We start from the raw sequence: 23,615 nt of genomic DNA on the forward strand, positions 1-23,615 counted from the left end.
CACTGGGCGACCTTGCCCCTCACCCTCCTGGGGCGGGCAGCCTTATTTAAGATGATGGCACTCCCCAGATTTCTGTACATATTAGAAAACACCCCACATCCTGTCCCTCCGCGATACTTCAAACAGATTGCGGCGTTGGTCTCCAACCTCCTCTGGAACAATGGTCCAGCGCGAATAGCCTATGACAAATTGGTGAAAAGTTGGTATGAGGGGGGGATTGCACTTCCCAACATTCAGCTATATTACTGGGCAGCTCAACTTAAAATAATTAACCAATGGATCCACACCCCGAGAAACGACCCAGCGTACAGGGCAGATTGGGCGCAATTAGGGACAGACTCCATGCTATCGGTACTGTATAATAAACCGCAGCTTAAAAATCTACACGGCCCGACACGACACACAGCAACCCTCTGGCATATAGCACAGGCACGACTGGGCTGGAAAGGAAGAATTACCAAAATGACACCATTATGGGACACAAAGTCACTGGGAAACCTTAGAACATACAAGGGGTTCGCGCAGTGGGACTTGATAGGTATCTCCACGGTGGGGGACCTTTGGGACAAAGACACAGTAATACCATTCCCGCAACTCCAGCAGCAGTATGACCTCAGACCCACTGAAACATTTCGATATGTACAAATTAGGCACGCGCTGCTCCAGGCAATCCCACCGGGCACTGATCTGCCGGATTCCTCGCCACTTGAGGACAGACTATTGACAGACTTTATGCAGCAGAGCGCCACGTCCCTCACTTACAAAAAACTAATCAACAACTTGGAGGACCCCACGATAAAACTTAAGGAACGATGGGAGGGGGAAATCGGTATGATGGATGAGTCGGAGTGGAATGAAGCCTTGGCCTCCCCAAGAGAGGTTGGCATCTCGGCCAAATTTAGACTGGTGCAACTAAAAATTTTACATCGCATCTACTACATCAGGACACTACTCCACAAAATACATAGAGCGCCCAATCCCTTTTGCTTGAGAGGTTGCGGGGAGGAGGGGACACTGCTCCATACACTATGGGACTGCCCACAAATACAGGAATTCTGGAGGCGAATAATGCGCACCATATCCCAGACACTTAAGGTTTCCACTATACCAGAACCACGTAAGTGCCTTTTAAACGTATGGGACCCCAATGACCTAGACAGGTACGGAATAATCTGGGCCACGCTAGCCATGACAGTAGCTAAACGTGATATTGCACAAAAATGGGGGGCTCCGGACGTGCCCACTGCAAACAGATGGGCTAAAAACATGGATATCCTGATGGTCACAGAAAGAACTGTGTATGTCCTTCGAGCTGCCCCCCGCAAATGGAACAAGGTGTGGACAGCATGGAATGTTTATAGGGGTGAGATCTGTGAACCCTTACCAGAGGGAGACGAACTGGATTCCGAGGGGGAGGAGGAGTGATGGATAGGGCTAGGGAGGTATGCTTCTCCGTGTTAAATGCAGCAACGTGTTGGAATAACTTGCATGGGTGAAGACACTGGGACAAGGAAACCTGCTGATGAGAAGGGAAGTGTGCAACATAATTAAAAGTGATGACACAAGGTTGGGGGGGGGGGGGGGGAGACTTTCTCTTGGAAGTTACACGAAAGTTTCCCATGTTGGGTACTACGGAGCCGTTAAAAAAAAATTGTTAACTACTGGTAACATATGTAAGGATATACGGAAGAGCATATACAGAGATTAGAAAGGGAGAACGAGATTACACTACAGCATAGGTGCTACCGATTATGATTCCAGAATTGTATTATACGAATGTGAATGTACCAGCTTGAAAGTATCATCCTGATTGATTAATATGCCTTTATGTCAATAAAAGTTTAAAAAAAAAAAAAAAGGAGGGGGGGACCAGGAGCTAGTTATTGGTCCAGTGCCCGTGCTTCAAACTAATCATGAAGTCAACAAAAGGGGGGCACTGTTCCAGAGTGAGTGATGCAAGATGTCATACACTCACTCCAAAGAGGAGAGAAGGCAGGGAGAGTGAGACAAGGAAAATGCTAGGTCGCGGCCTCAGTGAAAATGAGTGAGGGGAGATGTTAAGAAAAGACAATTCTTGTCTCTTGTTGCCATCACACACCCCAAAAGATGTCCTGCTTCATCATTGGGCAGTTGCTCCTCGTCGGGCCGGCGGTGCAATGCCCTAAGGGTCCCCCAAAGGGGCACTTTGGCGGAGATCTTTTAGAGAACTGCCGTTGGGTGCATGTGGGTGTGTGGATAGAGTCCTGGATATAGAGAGCTATTGTGCGTGCAGTGAGGTTAAAACTGCCTACGGGTATACCTGAAGACGTTTTATAGGGGAGGTACCCTTGGCAGAGTAAAACAACCCGTAGGTTCAGAGGTACCAACAAAGGCGTAATATCGGTTTGAAACACACAAGTGATTGCAATACTCAAAACACCGTATACTGCATTAAATGCCAGTGCGGTTAGGCTTACATCGGAAAAACAGAAAGAAAAATTAAGATCAGAATAACAGAACACAAAAGCAAGATTAGAAACCATAGCCAAGCATCCTCTTTAGCCAAACACTGGGAAGTAGCAAGGCACACTATTTCTCAATTGAGGTTCCAAATCATTGAAACAGTTGAGAAACGAACCGGGTTGGAAAATACCAAAAAACTTCTCCAAAGGGAGATATTTTGGATTAAATATCTTAATACAATGATGCCCTCAGGTCTTAATGACCGGTTGGACATGAGATGCTTTCTTTGAAATAATTAAAACATTAAGTAACTCACCTCATTTTTAGCAAAAGTTCAGTCATTTAGTGAGACAATGACAGGAAACCCATTATGTGTTCAATTGATGTTTTTTTCTATGATGTATTAAGCTAAAAAATGTAGGTACCCAAAGGTTTTTAGGTGGAGGTTTTTCTTATCTGCTATCACTTTTTTTCTGAGTTAATCTCTATTTCTACACCAGTTTTCTTGACTGATTTTATCAGCCCAGCATCTCTCTAGGCGGTTCTCGCTTGGTCTTTCGACTCAATACTGTTAGCACCACAATTGTTGAGTGCACAGTTCAATCTTTAGTTACTGGTTTTGATTGTCTTTACATCTTGCTGTATACGTATTTACGTGATTCAACTACCGTATTCATCCTTGGATTTGAACATGCATTTGGTCTCTACATCGAGTCTGCGATTTTGGTACCGTTTTTCAGTAGTTATTCTTCCTTTATTTCATTTTCTGTTGGTTTATATATTTTTTGGATCATAATAGCACTTCCAGTTTTCTATCTACACCCAGCTCTTCATTTTCTTATTTTTTAAACTCTGGTCATGTAACTAAGTGACCATCTGTGAATAGGCTGTAGTATTTCAGGGAGATCGTCATTCTCTCTAACTTTATCACGTGACTCAAAGATCTTCCGTGAGTACGTTTGTGCAGTATTTTGCCTATCATGGCAATTGTAGCAAGTTTTCTTTCACTCAGACCGCGACGCCGCAGACTACTCATCAGACACAGTTACTCTTAACATAACCATATCCGGGGGGGGGGGAAGGGGGTGTTACTAAGTGATATAGTAGTTTCCGATATACAGAACTACACCCAGTCCGTTGTTTGTTTCTACTTCCATTACGTGCACTGGATTCTTCCGGCCATCTCAATGTTTAAACTGTGCAGCCCTCGTCATGGCGTTCTCGTCATTTACTAAGAAGTTGAGCTGTTAACCATCACATATTGGATGCACCACATAGCATCCAATGTGTGACGGTAATAATGGGAGCAAAGAGGTTTTCAAAAAGCTGTTGCAGCAGTCTGTGTTTCAAGGTTTGTGATGCAATTTAGCTAATTTGGCAGTTTATTCTGAAACTATGTGGGCTAGACATTAGTAGGCGATTAATAACTGAAGAAGAAAGCAGATAGTAGACAGTAAACACTGGGCAGAAAGGGTGAGGTATAAACTATTTTAAAGACTTGCCAATGTATACTTTATCAGTATTAGAAAATGAATGCTGAAATTCAAGAAGTTATGATGTGTTAACAGTCATCAAACTGAATGGCAACAAGTCAGCAACAGAAAGTAACAGTAATTAATAGTATTTTCATGTAAAGTACAACATAATTTCGATTTTGATGTTTTTTAGCAAATCACAATAACAAAGTAACAGGTTGTGATTGAGTAAAATACAACAAGCCTTACAACACATGATGTTTATGACTGAATGTTGGAATTTAGCGAAGAATAAGACAGTATTTCAGTACCACTTGTCAATTGCACAAATGGGAACGAATGAGAACAGGCCTGATATAAGATTTAGGACAGAATTACTAACACTAGCTTTAGAATGGTGAAGGGAGTTTGGGGGGAAATCAATCGGGGTGTCCAGAAGGGCTGGATCAATAGGAGATCATTAGGATAAACACTGGCTAAACAAATGAGTTCGAGTTAGATTTACTGTATGCAAATTTAGCTCATGCTGAGTCAATGAAACTCTAATACCAATCTGGTATACAGAGTCTCCTAACCTCTCCGTTACAGTCATACCTTGCTTCCAAGATAGGGTTGAGCTACCAAAATACCACTACTTGCATACGAGAATGAACGGAACTTCTAGCTACATAAACACTGAAAAAGTATTACTTTACCTAATTTTTAGCCTGTCATTTTCAGAGTAGAGACGGAGGACATGTTCCCTCTCCTGGAACAAGAAAACTTGCATGTCACTCAAGGCTGACTGTAGCTCAGCTATCTCCTCTTCTCCCTGACGCATTTCCCATTGCAACTTATGCTGTGAAGAAAATGGAAAAGATGAAGTCGCTTTCGGACAACCACATGCAGTCCTTTAGACCCATAATATTAACAATCTTGGACAATAGTATTATTGAAATCCTATTTGAGTATGGATTGGAAATCAGAATATTGTGATCATTGCTGCACCACTGCAATGTGCCAGGGATAAAGGTCACACAAAGACCGAAATTTACCAGGTAAAAAACATGCTCTGTATTCTGATAAATACCGAATTTGGTGAAGTAAACACCAAATTCCACACGTAGGGCCAGATGTATGAAGCCATTTAGAATCGCAATTTCGGACCATTAAGAAATGCTAAATGGCCTTTTCATATGTACAAAGGCCCGAAATCAGTTGCAAGTTGCGTTTTCTCCCTCATAGAAATCGCAAATTGAGAGCGCGATTTAGGAATCACAAATAGAGATTACCTATGTGCGATTCCTAAAGCATTAGTACAAAGCATTTTCTGAATGTGACTTGAACATTTAGTGATCAGTGTGAGTGCATGGTGATCAGTGTGAGTGCATGGTGATCAGTGTGAGTGCATGGTGATCAGTGTGAGTGCATGGTGATCGCTGTGAGTGCAGGGTGAGAGGGTGAATGGTGTGAGTGCATGGTGATCAGTGTGAGTGCATGGAGTAACTGTGCATGCAGGGTGAGCATGAAAGTGAAGGGCGAGAATGAGAGCGAGTTGTCTGAATGCAGGGTGCATTCCCAGAAACTTGAACTAACTCAGCAGGTTATTGACAGCAGCGTAGGGTTTCAGATATGTTAAACTATTGCTATTATGGCATTAACCAGGGATCAGGGTGGACGAAATGAATGTGCCGATCTTCCAACAAACTGCCAGTTTTATGGTTAGGGTTGCCAGCTCATTATTTTGATGGCCCAGTTGGTACAAAAATAACAGTCACCTGAAGCTGTATTGTCAGCACTTGTCTGTGCATACTTTGAGCAGCAAATATAAATAGTAGTACTTTTAATTGTGTTCTATAGCTGTCTGAATGGTCCATGACTGATAATAAAACAGAAACATCACATTACAAATGTTTATTTATAAGCATATTTGGTGTCAAGACAAGCAGACTGTTTAAAAAACACATGGCTCATTTTTCTGTTGGTAACTTGAAGCCCTGTGGGTGTTGAAGCGCCTGCCTGTGTAAATGTAAAATAAACTTTGTCTCTTTTCTACTAAGAGCTTCCTCCCAGGACGGGGTTAAATTGGTAAAGCTGAAATGCTTCAGCTGCTTTGGGAGGCAGGATGTCTACTTTGCTAAAACTGAAAGCAAGGAAAGACTGTCCTTTCAGCTGCAGTGGGAGGCAAGGAGTCTCCTCTGCTTTGAAATCGAACGCAAAAAAAACAGGACTGTCTGTTGGTTTTGGGTTTTTTTTAGCAGAGGAGACCCTGCCACCCACAGCAGCAGAAGCATCCAAGCTCTACCAAATAACCCCCTCCTGGGAAGGTTAACTATTAGCTCTTAACGTGACAAAAGCACACGTCATGCCTTATCTATTTCCCCTCCCTCCCTCCCCCCTCCAGCTCTCAGTTACGGGAGAATTCCCATTTCAACTTGTGACACCTCGAGACTCTGAAAGTTAAGATCTTCCTGTGGAGTGCGCGCCCCCCCCTGAGATGGTGTTGTGCCCCCCTGGGGGGGGGGGGAGCGCCCCACAGATTGAAGAACTCTGCTCTAAGGCATACGTGCACTACAAATTTCGGGGTGCCTCCAGGGGGGCCTTAAGGGGGTCCAATATTTGACCGCAAAGGAGACTGCCATCAATTCCAGGCAGTTGATGGGCAGGGACTGTTCTGTGGTTGGCCATCCTCTGCCGGTGGTGAATTGCCCATAACAAGCCCCCAAACCGGAACCGTCGGCTCAATCATAAGAACGGCCAGCTCGTTCACGAGATGCGGTTGCCTCTGTCTTGAAGTGGGGGTATACCAGCCACTCACTGAATACCCAGGGATTAATCACCGATGTCCTGCTTCTGGACCAAAAACAGATTGCTTATAAAGCGTGGGGTGTGAGGATCATAAGGGCAAATTGCCCCTTTGGCCAAAGGTCCCTGAACCTCCGCTGAATAAGGGAGGCCTCCTGCTCGGGGAAAGGAATGTAAAGGGGGAAAACAGGTTGGAAAGGGGACCCGTAGAACTCTGTGTGGAACCCTTGTACTGTTTGTCACAGCCAGGCATCAGACATGAGTGTCTGCCAAGCGACCCCCCCAAAGCGAATACAGGAGATGAATGAAAAACTCACTGTGTGAACTTGAGCTGGCTCCCCCACTCCGGGGTCCGTTAGTGACCTCTGGGGAGCGACCGACCTCTTGTGGGGTAGAATCCCTTAAAGCGCCTCGGAGTCTTGCCATTGACCTATCTGGGAAGGTTGGCCCCTGCCGGAGGCGGAGTACTGGGAACGGCCTGCCGAGCACCCCTACCATAGCCTGCCCCAGAGAAAATAAGTGCATTAAAAATGCGCTTGACACTGTATTGGGCGTAGTCAAGGGAGTTGAATGTTGAGACAAACTTGCCGAGCTCTTTGACAAACGAGTCGACAAACTTGCCAAGCTCTTTGACAAACGAGTCATCAAAGAGCCCGCCTTGCACCACCAGGCCCGCTTCTGAGGTAGCCAATTCCCCTAGCTTTGGGTCGATATTATTCAACAAAGACCTGCACTTCTCGGCAGAGATAGCGCAGTTGGCATTTCCAAGAAATATTAATGGCCCTTGGACCCAACTGGATAGTACATCAGGGGGAAATCAAAGCACCGGATGCCTTTGCGATATCAAAGATCTTTACGAGTGGTCCAGTGATGTCCAGGAGCTTGTTTTTGCATGACCGCCAGGTTGGTCAATACCTTTCTTAGGGTCCTTAATGTACTTGCCAGGAAAGTGGCCATATGCGCATCTATGTCAGGCGTGAGGGCTTTCCCGTTCAAAGACTGGAGAGGACGTTCCGCCTGAAGGTGGTTTATAACCTCCATATCAAGAGACTTCCGGAACCTGCTGGCCACATACTTGACCATCTTGTCACTAGGCACCCACTCAGAGGACCGGGCATACATGCGCTCCTGGTGGTCCAAGAGGTCTGACTGGGCGTTAGCAGGAACCTCAATAGTAGGTTGTGACCTAGTAGGGGGATTGGGAGGTCTCCATGACTTGCCCTCAGAACCCGTAGGGGAACCATCTGAAGGTAGAAGGGGTGGGGGTGGAACTGGGCACTGCCTTGCTGGGTTGCACTGAAACAGGTGAGGTTGAGCAAGTCTTGCGGCCGAGGGTGGGTTTGCACCTAAATTGCCTTCTTCAGCCTGGCAAAAGCATCAAGGTCCACCCTAGAGTTGTGCGGGTGTTTATGCAGGTTCTCAGAGTGGGAGGCAGAAGCCAGCTCAGGAGGTTCAGAGGCAGAAGGCACAGGAAGGTCTTCCCTGGGTGCAAGGGGTTGTAGGCACCTTTGTGCCATTTCCATGAGTCTCTTCTCCAAAGGGGTCATTGCATCTGAGACCACTATAATTATGGAGGCTTCTACAGCATCACAGAAGCCATCTGTGACCGGGAAGTCTACACCCTCCTCTTTCTCGTAATACTCCCCAAACTCCTTCATGGGGTTTGCAAGGCAGGTATAGGCAGTCTGGAAATATATATGAACTGGATTGTGGCCACCCCCCAGGTAAGAGGGAGTTTGGTTGTGTGAGGGCGGAACCCCGGAAACGTTCAATAGCCTACAGCAGCCCTTGTGGGGCCTTTAGGAACGGAGACTGACTGCCGGGTAGTAATGAGTGCGAGTATTGGCAGGCTACAGAATATATATATATATATTCACTGAAAAAACCAGAGGTTTCAGGCCTTATATAGTTGGGAATTAGCATTTAAAAAAACCTTTGAAATTCACTGAAAAAAACATAGGTTTCAGGAGTTATATAGTTAGGAATTAGTTTTTAAAAAACCTTTGAAATTCACTCAAAAAACTATAAGTTTTATTGGTGTTATAGTTAGCTGGACATTTTACTCATACAAAACCAATGAAATTGCTCCTATATAGTTAGTTGTACTAACTATATTTCGCGCACCCGCAATCCACTGCTGATGATGTCACATATTAGATCATTCATGACATGGTCAGTGACATCACTGATGACATCTCAAATGACATCACTGATGACATCACTGATGACATTATCCAGTGAATGTGGTTTGCTTCGTTATTTAAATATGCATTATATATATAGCAATTTACATTGAAGAATGAGTGGATATATATAAATAAATATTTGGATGGAGGATTTAGTAGCAGTGTAATTGACTGTTTACTTGACCAATGTATAATGTCTCACTAAATATAGTGGATAGTGACTAAACTGTGTGAATATCTGTATCACTTTGTCAGTTGTTGTGTAAACTGATTCTACAGTTGGTTACTAGCTATGTGAAAGTCTATATTAGTTATTGATTAGTTAACTGAGTATTTGTATGGGAGTGTGAAAGTGTGTGTGGTTCGGTGGGGGGGGGTGTGACTGTCCAAAGATGTGTGAATAGTTGATTCAGTAGATATATGAAGTTAAAACTACATGTTCTAACAGTTTGGGTGAGGGAATCTCTTTATGGGTGTGGTGATGAGCAAATATATTTCTCAAAGGTACAGGTCCAACAAACTAGAAAAATAAAAGGCAGTGTATGTGTCAGTTGTTGTATATAAATAAGTATACATAAGACACAATGATTGTGTGAGTGACTGTATGGATAACTGTATACTTGTAATAATGATTTTATAATTCACTAAGTATGACTTACTATCTAAATGAATAGAATCAGTGGTGTTTGTATAAGTGTTTTGCTAAGTAAATATGTAAGTATGATCCATTGTTTGCATAAGTGAGTAGGATGACTTCATATGTGAATAGGATGCGTGCTGTTGTTTAATGTCGATATAGATGTATAAGTATTTTTGATAGTGTTCTATTGTTCATTGACAGCATGTATGAGTGAATCCATAGGTAAGTGATTAGATGTGTGTATACATCTATGAATCACTGAGTGGATTTTTAGATACTTGTATTGATGTGACAATGGATTTAAATATGATACTCAGTATTTTACAAACAGTGATGAAAAATTGTAATAGTGTATGAAAAGGTGTATGTGATTGTCACGTGGATAATGTCATCAGTGATGTCATTTGAGATGTCATCAGTGATGTCACTGACCATGTCATGAATGATCTAATATGTGACATCATCAGCAGTGGATTGCGGGTGCGCGAAATATAGTTAGTACAACTAACTATATAGGAACAATTTCATTGATTTTGTATGAGTAAAATGTCCAGCTAACTATAACACCACTAAAACTTATAGTTTTTTGAGTGAATTTCAAAGGTTTTTTAAAAACTAATTCCTAACTATATAACTTCTGAAACCTATGGTTTTTTCAGTGAATTTCAAAGGTTTTTTTAAATGCTGATTCCTAACTATATAAGGCCTGAAACCTATGGTTTTTTCAGTGAATTTCAAAGGTTTTTTAAATGCTAATTCCTAACTATATAAGGCCTGAAACCTATGGTTTTTTCAGTGAATTTCAAAGGTATTTTAAATGCTAATTCCTAACTATATAAGGCCTGAAACCTATGGTTTTTTCAATGTTTAAAAAAAAAAAAATGATTGGTTAACTGGCTTATTAAGTGTTTCTTAGTGAATACATATATTAGCGAGTAATGTTTAAATATTTAAATATATGCATGAGTGATGTAATATGTGACGTCATCAGCAGTGCATTGCAGACGTGCAAGTTATAGTGAGTCCAACTAACTAGAACGTGGGAATTTCAATGGTTTTATGCGAGTAAAATTTCCAGCTAACTATAACTGGTGTGAAACCTATGGTTTTTCAGTGAATTTCAAAGGTTTTTTAAATGCTAATTCCTAACTATAACTGGTGTGTAACCTATGTTTTTTTCAGTGAATATATATATATATATATATATAAAATTTCTATGGCAAAATGAAACCCCTCATTTTGTTCCTTTTCAAATTAAATGTATTAACTGTTACCACTTTATCCCAATCAAGATGACTTCAGGTGTGCCATACTTTAGTCATAAGTAAGACTGTTAGCGCTCTAGTTGTTCTTTAGAACACTCTGGAACATTCTGTCATTGGGCTATAGTTGGGCTACATCTGGCTGATATTTGGTTTTTTTTGTCTCTGGTGGCCATCTTTGGGCTACATTGGGCTACATTTGGGCTCTAACATATACATAGCCCAATGTAGCCCAATATATGGTCGCCAGTAGGTAGTTATAGTTAGGATTGTTTTCCATAGGGAAATCGCAACATTCTATTGGGAATAACTTTGGCGCCGGTTGAGGAATCTGCCTGAACTTTGCCTCGCGGCTCTCCGCTCCTTCCCTGAAAGTTTGGGGGGGATTCGTCAAGCGGGGGCTGAGATAAAAGGGGGGGTCCCAAAACGTGCTTTCCCCATGTTAATTTCCATAGGGCGGTCGAACTCACTTTCAGTTCGAACGGCTGAATGGATTTTCACCAAACTTGGCAAAATTGTAGGGACTGGTAGCCCGATGTGCCTTTGCTATGTCTCAAGATATGTGCCCCAGAGGATTTTGAGTAATTTGAGTTAAAAAAAATATATATATCTATAAGCGCGCCCCGATACGCGTTCCGGGGAGCCCACCGGGCGCGCTACGCGACTTGCGCACGGAAAGCTGATTGGCTCTCGGGTGTCTGTAAACATTCGAAACAGTCCGCAGCGGCCGCCATCTTGTGTCTCGGTAGGATCGAGACACAAGAGGTGGCAAAAAACAAAGGGGGAAATGACCAAAAGGGGGCAGGGTACACCCCCCCTAACCCCCTAGGTTTGATGTGGGGGGCCATAAAAGGGTTTTGGTTTTTTTCGATTTTCGCGGGGGGAGCGCCCGGTACGCGCACCGGGGAGCTTACCGGGGAGCGTACCAAAAGGCAAACCCAGTGAAACAGTAAAATAATAATTTATAGTGATTAGAGGTAGGGTAGCTCTGCATAGAGTTGTTGTGTTGTTTGGGTGTTTTAAGTACCAACATGTAGGTACCAATGCGGAGTCTTAAATTTAATGTACACCGTTTCCTCTGTAGATATCTTGCATGTTGTTACAGAAGTTATTGTCGTATATGGAATCCATATCATAGTCTGTCAGGAAAGCAGAAAGAACATGGAGGCAGGAGATGAAAAAGAGATGTCAAATACACATTGGAGATAATATAGTGGGAGAAAGGAAGTAACTATGAGCAAAATTACTATGTAACATAAAAAAGTTGCACAGTATACTATAAGTCTGAATTTACATTATAATCAATTTGGTACTAGTTTATGAATTACATATAAAAATGAATAATGTCGAACAATTTTTGATTATTAAATATAAATTTATTTTTCTGATTCTTTTTCCAAATTTAACAGAACTTCTAACAACACATTGTCGGAAATGTCCTCATTTTCAATCAGCGAATCTACTGCTTCTACACATTGAACCAATTCATAGTCCCGGGATTCATCCATGAAATCTAAGTCATCATTGTCTTCAATAACTTTTTCAGCGTTGTTCTCCAGAACAATTTTGAAGGAAATATTCTGCTCTCCTTCCATTTTCTTGCTGTAATTTGCATAAAAAATAAATATATCAGTAGAGATAGGGCACTGTTGGATTTAAGTTCAGACAGGTAGTTTTGATTTTTTAACAGTGAAGTTATCTTTGGGCAGTGTATGGTATCAGGCTGGAAGTAGAAATATAAAAAAGTGTATATCATAAAGCCTAAGTAAATTCATAATTATACAAGACAAGCCTAACTCCATCCATAACTATAACAGAGAAGCCTATCTCAATCTATAACTATTACAGAGGGATAGTATATAACTATCAGAAAATGTTTTCCAAATTAACTTAAAGTGCACAACATACTTCAGTTTCAAAATAACATCTTACCTTTGAAAAAGAAGCTTAAGTTCTCAGTGAAAATCCTTTTGAAATGTACTTCAGGAAGTAGTAGTCAAAATGGCTGTGTTTCCCTCTCTTTCTTTATATATATTCATGTACATAACCAATCAAATGTCATGAAATAATAGTAGAAAATGAAAGTAACATTTTAATTGGTTGTAAATTCTAACACTTCAGATGTGTTTTTGTCAAGTAATTCACCTCAGGATATTTAGAGAGGGCTACAGGCCAAATGGCTCAATGGAATTCCACCAAATTTGGGAAAATGGTAGGCACTGGTATGTAGTATGGCCTATTCTATATTTGGTGAAAGTGTCTCCAGTGGTTTTTATGTAAATTAACTTTTAAAAAAATTTGGGAGCGGTTCCCGGTGCGCGCCCCGGTACGCGTACCGGTAAGCGTAACGGGAGTCCTCCATTTTGTGTTTCGGTAGATTTGAGACAGAAAATGGAGGACAAACAACGTTGGGAATGGGTATAAGGGGGCATCGGAGGCACTCCCTGACCCTCTAGGTTTTCTGAGGGGGTCTTAGGAGGCCCATATAGGCGAAATAAATAAAAAACATTTATTTTTCGCGGGGGGAGCGCCCGGTACGCGCACCGGGGAGCGTACCGGGGAGCGTACTTTGGTGAAAAAAGTTAGAAAAAGATAATCATTTGAAGTGATTAGATGTAGGGTAGCCCTGAAAAGAGCTTTTGGGTTCTTTGGCTGATTTAGGTACCTACAAGTAGGTACCAATGCACAGTCTTAAATTCAGGAGGAATATTCTATTCCCCTCATCTGAGAAGTGCACACCATCTCCTCTGTAGATATCTTGCATGTTGTAACGCAAGTTGTTGTTGTATATTGAACCCATTCCATAGTCTCTCATGTAAGCAGAAACAGATTTATTCACATGTTTCCGTGCTTTCTCAAATTGTGGACAAAATTGGTTGGACCCGTTCCATTTCTGTCTTTGGCATATATTGGAATATACCATGGCAGTTTGTGGAAAAAGTGTCATCAATTGCCCAAAGGTGTCCTTTAAAACCATCTCCAGACCTACCCCAGTCAAAGTGCCTAGGTCATTTCCACCACAGTGCAAAATTATGAGGTCAGGGTGCGGCAGATGGTAAAAGGTTTTCACCAATGGTATCAATTGATGACATCTCAATCCTCTTTGGCCAATCCATTTAATGTTCACATTTGGTAAATCAAGGTTGTGAAAATTTCTGGTAGCTGCATACCTTTGAGCCCAGTGAATGTAGCTATGTCCAATAATCCAGACAGAGTACATGGTGAGAGGAGGTTCTGGTGCAGTCAGATAAAGTGTAGGAATGAAATGGCAGTTGGAACAGTAGGAGTTTGCAAAAAAAAACTGTGGAGTTTCAGTGCTCTTGAATCACAAGCAATGATTGGTGGGTTCAGATAGTTGAAAACTGAAAGTTAGGGCGCATGGTTCAGTTATGTGAAAGAAGTAATTTGAGTGGTTAAGAAAAAGTCATTTAAAGAAAGATTGCAGTGGATAAGCTGGTGTATTGAGAGGTCAAACATGCTTGCTGATTTGATTTGCAACATTGTAGAATAAACTTTTAACCCTGGGAGCTCAGTGAGGAGGGAGTTGCTACGGTAACAGGTAGAAAGGGCTGAGGGAGGGGAAGGGTGTTGATTTGAAAATAGAGAGGGAAGAGTTTTGATTGGTTACCATGAGGAATATGTGTGTAGAATTAGAGGTTTTCTGTGCCATTAATGGTTGCAGTGCCTGGAGAACATACCTTTTGCTCTGCTAAAGAAATATTGGTGTGTGTATCTGACACTGTTCTGAATCTCCTAAAGCATTTGTAAAGGTGAGTTATGATTCATTTAGATAGAGAGTTCAGATTAAGAAGCACATTGATTTTCTTTGCTGTTGGTTTGTGTGATGCTTTTTGAAAATGCATGGTTTCTATATTTGTAAAATAGACGATTTGTATTTTGTGAAATAGTGATGTTTCAGTAGTGAAGTTGAATGGTTGTACATAGGACTTGCACTCTGTATCTAAAATGTTATTTTAAAAATCAATTTTAGGGTAAATGAATGGGTTTCAGTAGTGAAAATGAATGCTTGTACATAGGACCTGTGTTGTGTTCCTAAAATGGTAATTGAAAAACGATTTTAGTGCAAATCAATGGGTTTCAGTAGTGAAAATGAATGCTTGTATATAGGATCTGTGTAGTGTTTCTAAAATGTTAATTGAAAAACGATTTTAGTGCAAAACAATGGGTTTTAGTAGTGAAAATGAATGCTTGTAAATAGGATCTGTGCTCTGTTCATAAAATATTAAATAAAAAATGATTTTAGGGCAAATTAATGGCTTTCAGTAGTGAAAATGAATGCTTGTACATAGGACCTGTGTTCTGTTCCTAAAATGGTAATTGAAAAACGATTTTAGTGCAAATCCATGGCTTTAACATTTTTAAGAAGGAATAAATAGTGTGTGCATAATTATATAAAAATATTTGAATCTTTTACAAACATGTTACCTGTTTTACCTCAGATTGGGAAGCAGACTGAGTTTCTTTGCTGTTGGTTTGTTTTATTTTTTGGGTAATGCTTGGTAGGAATGTTTGCAAGAGATAGGAAATGTATTTTGTAAAATAGTGACTTTTCAGTACTGAAATGGAATGATTGTACATAGGACCTGCACTGTGTTTCTAAACTGTTATTGGGCAAATTAATAGCTTTTACATTTTTGAGAAAGAATAAAAAGTGTGTGCATGATTAAATAAAATAATTTGAAGCTTTCACAATCATGTCACCTGTGTTACCTCAGATTAGGAAGCACACTGAGAGCCTTATTTATGAAAACAGCGATGCGTCACTTTTAACTGTGCACTCCTTGCGACACCAATGATGCATTATATTTAATGTATGACGCATCATGTTTCAAGGACTTACAGATAAGTCAGTATTTCTGATGTATCTGTAAGCCCAAAAGTGACGAATTGCTGGTGTGTCACAAAAATGACGCAACTCTAGCAATGCATCCTTTCACATGGGGAAAGCCCCATGTGAAAGCGTTTGCCTCAGTCTTACGCCTGCTGTGAGGCAGGTGCAAGATTTTGACGTAACAGTGTCCTAAAAGTGATGCAGTGAAATCTCATAGATTTCACTGCGTCACTATTACGAGGCTTTTTGCGGGGGAATGCCCCCTTTTTGTACATTACACCTGACAGAGGTATAATGTGGCGCAGAGGTTTAAAAAGTGACGCATCTACCTACATGCGTCACTTTTTAAATATGGCGCAAAAAGGTACATGTTTTATGCCGCCGATGCGTCACAAAAAGTGACGCATCAGCAGTGCAAAACTGACGCAGGGCCTCAAATGAGGTACATCTTTTTTTGCACACTACTCCAGTTTAGTCCTGTCTACTGCACTCTTGGACACAAGCCTCACCTTTTGTGCTCCCCTGGACAGGCTTCATCTCATCTGCACTCCTGCTTAGGTGTCAGAATCCTTTCACATGGGGAAAGCCCCATTTGAAAGCGTTTGCCTCAGTCTTATGCCTGCTGTGAGGCAGGTGCAAGATTTTGACGTAACAGTGTCCTAAAAGTGACGCAGTGAAATCTCATAGATTTCACTGCGTCAGTATTACGAGGCTTTTTGCGGAGAAATGACCCCTCTGTGTACATTACACCTGAAAGAGGTATAATGTGGCGCAGAGGTATAAAAAGTGACGCATTTACCTACATGCGTCAGTTTTTAAATATGGCGCAACAAGGCACATGTTTTATGCCGCCGATGCGTCACAAAAAGTGACGCATCAGTAGCGCAAAACTGACGCAGGGCTTTATAAATTAGGCTCATTTATTTTTTTGCACACTACTCCAGTTTAGTCCTGTCCACTGCACTCTTGGACACAAACCTCACCTTTTGTGCTCCCCTGGACAGGCTTCATCACATCTGCACTCCTGCTTAGGCCTCAATCTTTTTTTAGAATAAAATTTGAAAAACAGAGAAAAGGTCATATGTATAAGCTTTTCATTACACTACTAAAACATTTTTGGGGCAAATCAATGAGTTTTACATTTTTGAGAAAGAATAAATAGTGTGTACATGATTACATAAAAAAATTTGAACTTTTCACAATCATGTCACCTGTGTTACCTCAGATTAGGAAGCACACTGAGCTTCTTTGCTGTTGGTTTGTGTTATTTTTTTTGGTAATGGTTGGTAGGATTGTTTGCAAGAGAGAGGAAATTTATTTTGTAAAATAGTGAGTTTTCAGTACTGAAATGGAATGCTTGTACTCCAGCAATGCATCCTTTCACATGGGGAAAGCTCAATGTGAAAGCGTTTGCCTCAGTCTTATGTCTGCTGTGAGGCAGGCACAAGATTTTGACGTAACAGTGTCTTAAAAGTGACGCAGTGAAATCTCATAGATTTCACTGCGTCACTATTATGAGGCTTTCTGCGGAGACATGACCCCTCTGGGTACATTACACCTGACAGAGGTATAATGTGGCGCAGGGGTTTAAAAAGTGACGCATCTACCTACATGCGTCACTTTTTAAATATGGCGCAACAAGGCACATGTTTTATGCCGCCGATGTGTCACAAAAAGTGACGCATCAGCACTGGAAAACTGATGCAGGGCTTTATAAATGAGGCTCATCTTTTTTTTGCACACTACTCCAGTTTAGTCCTGTCCACTGCACTCTTGGACACAAGCCCCACCTTTTGTGCTCCCCTGGACAGGCTTCATCACATCTGCACTCCTGCTTAGGCCTCAATCTTTTTTTAGAATAAAAATTGAAAAACAGAGAAAAGGTCATATGTATAAGCTTTTCATTGCACTACTGAAACATTTGTGGGGCAAATTAATGTCTTTTACATTTTTGAGAAATAATAAATAGTGTGTGCATGATTACATAAAAAAATTTGACCTTTTCACAATCATGTCACCTGTGTTACCTCAGATTCGGAAGTAGATTGTACAGATGAGGTGAGGCATGTCCAGAGGGACAGAGGAGGTGAGGCCTGTGTTCAAGACTGTAGTGGGAGAGAGGCTTTTCTTGGAGAGCGTAAATGGTGAGACCTGTGTCTAAGACTGCAGTGGACTAGGCTTCATGAAGCCTATCCCCCACTGCACTCTTAGACACAGGTCTCAAGTTCTTTACACCCGTGGACAGACCTCTCTTCTACTACACTCTTCAATAGAGGCCATACCTCTTGTGCACCCCTAGACAATCCTTACCTCATCTGCAACCCTGAATAGACTTCAACTAATTGGCATGCTTAGACAGGCCTCAGCTTATTTACACCCTTGGACATGCGTCACCTCATATGCACCTACTTACTATCAATTATACTCAATACATTGAGGCCTGTTCAGAGGACAGAGATGAGGTAAGGCTTGTCCAAGGGTGAGAGGAGGTTAGTCCTCTCCACTGTAGTCATGGACACTGAATGCTTGTACATAGGACCTGCACTGCGTGTCTAAAATGTTATTTAAAAAACGATTTTGGTGAAAAAAAATGACTTTTAGTTTTTTGAGAAGGAATAAATAGTGTCTGCATGATTAAATACATATATTTTATCTTTTCACAATAATGTCACCTGTGTTACCTTAGATTAGGAAGTAGATTGTGTAGATGAGGTGAGGCATGTCCAGAGGGACAGACGAGGTGAGGCCTGAGTTCAAGACTGTAGTGGGAGAGAGGCCTTTCCTGGAGAACATAGGTGGTGAAGCCTGTGTGCAAGAGTGCAGTGGACTAGACTTCATGAAGCTTATCTCCTACTGCACTCTTAGACACAGGTCTCACTTTCGTTGTACCTGTGGACATACCTCTCTTCCACTACACTCTTCAATACAGGTCTCACCTCTTCTGCACCCTTGGAGAATTCTCACTTGATCTGTAACCCTGAATAGACCGTTTGCTTTTTGTCATTGCTTTGTTGTTTGATAATAGTGGTCTATAATGTGCTATTTTTTTTTTAACACAGATTGAAATCAAGATTTTAAGAGTAAGGAAAGATGCCCTCAAGGCAAAGAAGAAGGAAAAATGAAATACGGTTACAAACAAAAACAGCATCGGAATTACAGCAGTCCTCCACAACAAAGACTTCAAAAAACAGGAAAGAAGCTCCTGGTAAGATAACTAAGTCTTTCTTACGGAACATATGTAGAACAAAAAAAAATGTTGGACAGCATGTAGAAGGAGAGAGTAAGTTTGAAAAGGAAGGAGAGGCCCTCAAAAAATGTTAGTACTGGAGCAGGAGAGAATAATATGTATCGGAATAGAAGGCAGAATCAGTTTAGAGACATTCGTAAACGAAAGGAAAACAGAGAGCTGCTTTTTATAAGAAAAAGAAAAATGTAGAGAAGATTGTTGATCAGGCTTTTGAAGTTAAGAAAAAATTATTTATTTTAATAATCAATAGAATTAGGACACTTAACAAGACAATTGATGTTTTTAAATCAAACAGTAGATGGAAAAGAGTAATTAATCGGACTAATTTTTGTAAAGTTTTTTCAGGAGAATGGATGCACAGTTCAAGTTGTGAGCCATTTTTTAATGAGGAGAATTACTTTCAGGAGAATGATTTAGTGCATGCAGTTGACACCAGTGGTCGAGCATATGAGGTGAAAGACGGTTGTCCGATTGAAAAAGAGAAACTTGTGCCTAGAGAACCAGAAGAGGTGTTAACTGATGAAGTTTTAGGGAGACGTACTAAGGGTCCAGTGTACACTTGGAAGTGTAGTTGTATTTGTAGTGTACGACAGGAATCAATTGATTTGTTTTGTAATTTCTTACGTACATATAGTAAGAAAAGTCTGAAGCAGAAAATAAGTTGTTGCAAGATTTAGATCCTTGCAGAGTGAGAGAAAAGACAGGTTTGCAAGGCCATTCACTGGCTTGTCTTTCTAGAAAAGTCTGTCAAAGTGTTTTTCATCATTTTAGGATGTTAGCAGTGCATCATAACAAAATGAGGAAATTAGTGAGAATGTTGTATTATGCAAAAAGTCCAGCACTTAAGCTTAAACAATTAAACAGTGCTCTTTTGCATGGAACTGAATTAGATGTGAAGAAGATTTGTGAAGAAATTGAGATTTCTTATTTTGGTGAAAAAGAGGACAGTGTAGAAATTGACACAGAAATTCAAGGTATTGTGGAAGACAATGTACAGATTTCAAGTACAGAAAAGTTTGACCAGGAAATTACCAGGTTTAAGGTGAAATCAAGCGAAAGGCCGAATTTTACTTGTGTGTGTTGTTGACGAACTCATTATAAGCATCAAACTAGATTAGTTGATTTATACGTAAAAAGTGAAAAGATAAATAATTATGAGTGGAAGGATTTTGCAACTTATTTGTGGGTGGAGAATTCTTTTGATTTGAGTTCTGATCAGCGTATTTGTAAATATTGTTATGATAAATTAAATCAAAACAGAATGCCTGCTAGAGCTGTTCATAATAATCTTGAGTTGGTAGACATTCCTCCTGAATTGATGGATTTAAATACATATGAGTCTATTTTGATTCAATGTGTCCATCCTTTTCAGGCTATTGTTCGCATGGAGCCTAAGATAGGGAAATTGCCTCCTTCAGATTTACTGAGAGGATTAAAGGGAAGAGTTGTTTATTTGCCTCTAGATTTGAAGTAAAATATTGATACAAATGGTGTAGAGAAAGTGGAAGAGGAACCTTTGGTTATTCTAGTTAATGGGGTTCCGACAAAGAGTAAGAAAATCTGGCAAGATTTAGTGGATGTTAGGAAAGTCAAAAAGGCAACGTTGTATTTGGTCAAAAACAATGAGTACTACAAACATGTATGTGTTGAAGCAGAGGAAACAGCTGCAGATGAAGACAGTGATTGTTCAGGTGGCCAAATTGAAAAAGTTGATGTATCAAGAAGTGAAGAAATATATAAACATTATACTGTTCATCATTGCATTCCAAAGAAGTGATGGGGAATGCAATTGACTTGTTTCAAATGAAAGCAGCAAAAGGAAGTCCCATTAGTGTATGGGAAGAAAGTTTGGAAGCTCGTTGTTTACCACATTTATTTCCAACAGGTCGAGGTGGACGATATGACGATCGACCACTTCAAATTCCTGCATCTGAATACCGAACTGTAAGATTATATGCTGAAGATCCAAGGGTTCGTCAATGCATTCCCTATTTGTTTCATCTACTGTATGAAAGTGACTTGTCTGGGCTTTCTTATGCAGTAAACCATATACTGAAAAGTGGAGCACATTTCCAAAATGTTTCGGCGAGGGACTTTATGGAGAAAGTGAATCTGCAGGATAATATTTTGGAATCTCATCTAATCAATCTCATGGCTTGTCAGCGTGGTACAAACGAGTATTGGTTCCGTCGTCATGGGGAATTGAAATGTATGCTAAGAAACTTAGGAACTCCTACATGGTTCCTCACTCTTAGCTGTGCCGAGTATGCATGGGACGACTTACTTCAATTTCTACGAGAGGCAAATGCAAATATTCAAAATATAGAATTCAAAACTGCTGGAGAACTGTGTTCTTTGGATCCAGTGAATGTATGCAGATATTTCAATCATAGATTTGAAGCTATGATGTCTTTTATTACCAACAAAAAAAATCTTCCCCTTGGAGAGGTTTTGATTTCTTTTGGAGAAAGGAGTATCAAGCGAAAGGTGCTCCTCACATACATATGTTGTTGTGGATTAAAGATGCACCCAAATTTGGAACAGATTCGGATGAGACAGTGATGAGCTTCATTGAAGAGTATTCAACATGTGCTGTTCCGAAAAGTACCGAAGAAAACAGTTTAAGGCAACAAGTTTTACGCTTTCAATCCCATCGTTGTGGAAAGTACTGTCGTCGAAAATTCTGAAACAAGGACAAGTTCTACACAAAATGTCGTTTCGGCTTTCCACGACCAGTGATTTCTAAAGGAAGAGTAAATAATTTGATGTTTTCTCTGCGACATACTGTGACGAGGAAATCACCAAAAAATACATACAATTTAAAAAGAAACGAAGAGTCCAAGTACATCAACGACTACAACCCAGTGATTTTGTCCATGTGGAATGCTAACATGGATATTCAATTCGTTGCTGACAATTCTATTGCTGTGGCTCGATATGTGACGTCTTACATCACAAAAAAAGAAAAGACAGAACTGAAGGAAATGTGGGAGGACATTTCACATGAAAAGAGTCTAAGCAAGAAATTATATAGTTACAGTCTCAAGATGTTGTCGCATCGAGAAATTGGAGCATACGAATGTTCTGATCGATTGTCATCAGCAAGTCTCTATGCCAAATCTAGAACCATCATTTGGATAAGTCTAGGTCTTGCTGCAACACGAAACCGAGTTTTGAAATCTGTACAAGAGATAGAATATTTGGCAGAGAAAGAACCAGAAAGTACAGATATTTTGAAGACAAACATGTTGGATACATACTATCCAAATAGAAGTCCTCACCTTGAGAACACTTGTCTGTATGAAGTTCTGCAAAGATATATTTATAAGAGGAACATCAGAGAAGATATCAATAATGGAATATATGCTGTCATTGGATGTGAAGGATTTTTAGTGAAACAGAGAAAAGGTCATTTGATTAATCATCTAAAATTGAGTTGTGAAAATCCAGACAAAAGAGAATTTTACTATTTGGTTCTTTTGCAACTCTTTAAACCATGGCGTACAGAAGAGGAACTACTTGGAGATTTTCTCTGTTATGAAGACTCTTTTAATGCAACCAAGGATACAATAGAATGTCCTGTTTTTCCAAATTATCTGCAAATGTTAAATGAAGAAATAGAGCAAGAAGCAACAATTGCTGCAGAGATTGCGAAAGACAGTTCTCAAGACAGTCAGAGTTCTACTTCATTGAGTCAGGATCCACTAGGAGGACCAATTATCCAAAATGAAGCGGCCACTGCCATGGATGAGGTAGAAAGAGCTATGGAGCAAGCTCAAGAGGATGTAATTAATTTAGAAGATTTGGTGAAACAATTAAACCTTGAGCAGAAACAGATATATGACGAAATCACAGAACAGGTTGAACATGGATTGAGTCATGAGAAGAAAGAGTGCTCATGTACATCATTTAAGCCTATCCGACTGTACGTGAGTGGAGAAGCGGGAACTGGAAAAAGTTTTCTGATTAAAGCAATTGCAACTTATCTGCAGAAAAGGACTGAATCACCGCTGTCTTGTGTTGTTACCGCTCCAACTGGGCTGGCAGCACATAATATTAAAGTGATTACTTTACATCGCTTACTGATGCTGCCAGTGGAGCATGATAACAAATTGCAATACCATAAGCTATCTGGAGATGCGTGTTCTGAAGTTTCCAGAGTCCTGAAGAAAATGAAACTTCTTATCATTGATGAAGTAAGCATGGTCTCAAATCTAATGCTTGCTTTTGTGCATTTGAGAATGCAAGAAATTCTTAGAACAGACTATGATGTCTTATTTGGAGGAAAACACATTATTGTTTTTGGAGATCTACTGCAGTTGACTCCAGTGAAAGGTCAACCAGTGTTTAAAATGGTCACGCATGAAGATACCAGGAAGTGCCTAGGAAGCATTGGAAACGTTAATATATGGTTAAATTTCAAATATGCAGAACTAGTCCAAAATATGCGGCAGGCAAAGGATGAAGATTATAAAAATATTCTACAAGATGTAAGAATCGGAAAAGTAAGTCAGCATGGGAAAGAAGCTTTACATAGACGAATAATTTAAAATTTGTACCCAAATGAAAACATTCTTCCAGAGAATATTTTTAAGAAAATTAACGAGAAGAAATCTGGCATATGTTTGATGCCTACTCTGAAAGAATGTTCCATGTTCAACAACAAAATGTTAAACTTAGAAAATGAAGAGATAGTGAAACTGGAAGCTATAGATAAAATAGAGCAT

At 40.4% G+C, this 23,615-nt stretch overlaps 1 protein-coding gene across 1 annotated transcript in view; it reads right to left on the reverse strand.

The window, feature by feature from the left end:
* CCDC77 (coiled-coil domain containing 77) overlaps positions 1-23,615 on the reverse strand; it is a 280,750-nt gene that overhangs the window by 178,483 nt on the left and 78,652 nt on the right. The window contains exon 4 of the mRNA XM_078673707.1: positions 4,613-4,755. Coding sequence (XP_078529833.1) covers positions 4,613-4,755 — 143 coding nt within the window. The remainder of the gene's footprint in view (positions 1-4,612; positions 4,756-23,615) is intronic.

This window comes from Lissotriton helveticus, chromosome 1_1 (assembly GCF_964261635.1).
Source record: "Lissotriton helveticus chromosome 1_1, aLisHel1.1, whole genome shotgun sequence".
In the NCBI taxonomy this organism is placed as follows: Eukaryota; Metazoa; Chordata; class Amphibia; order Caudata; family Salamandridae; genus Lissotriton; species Lissotriton helveticus.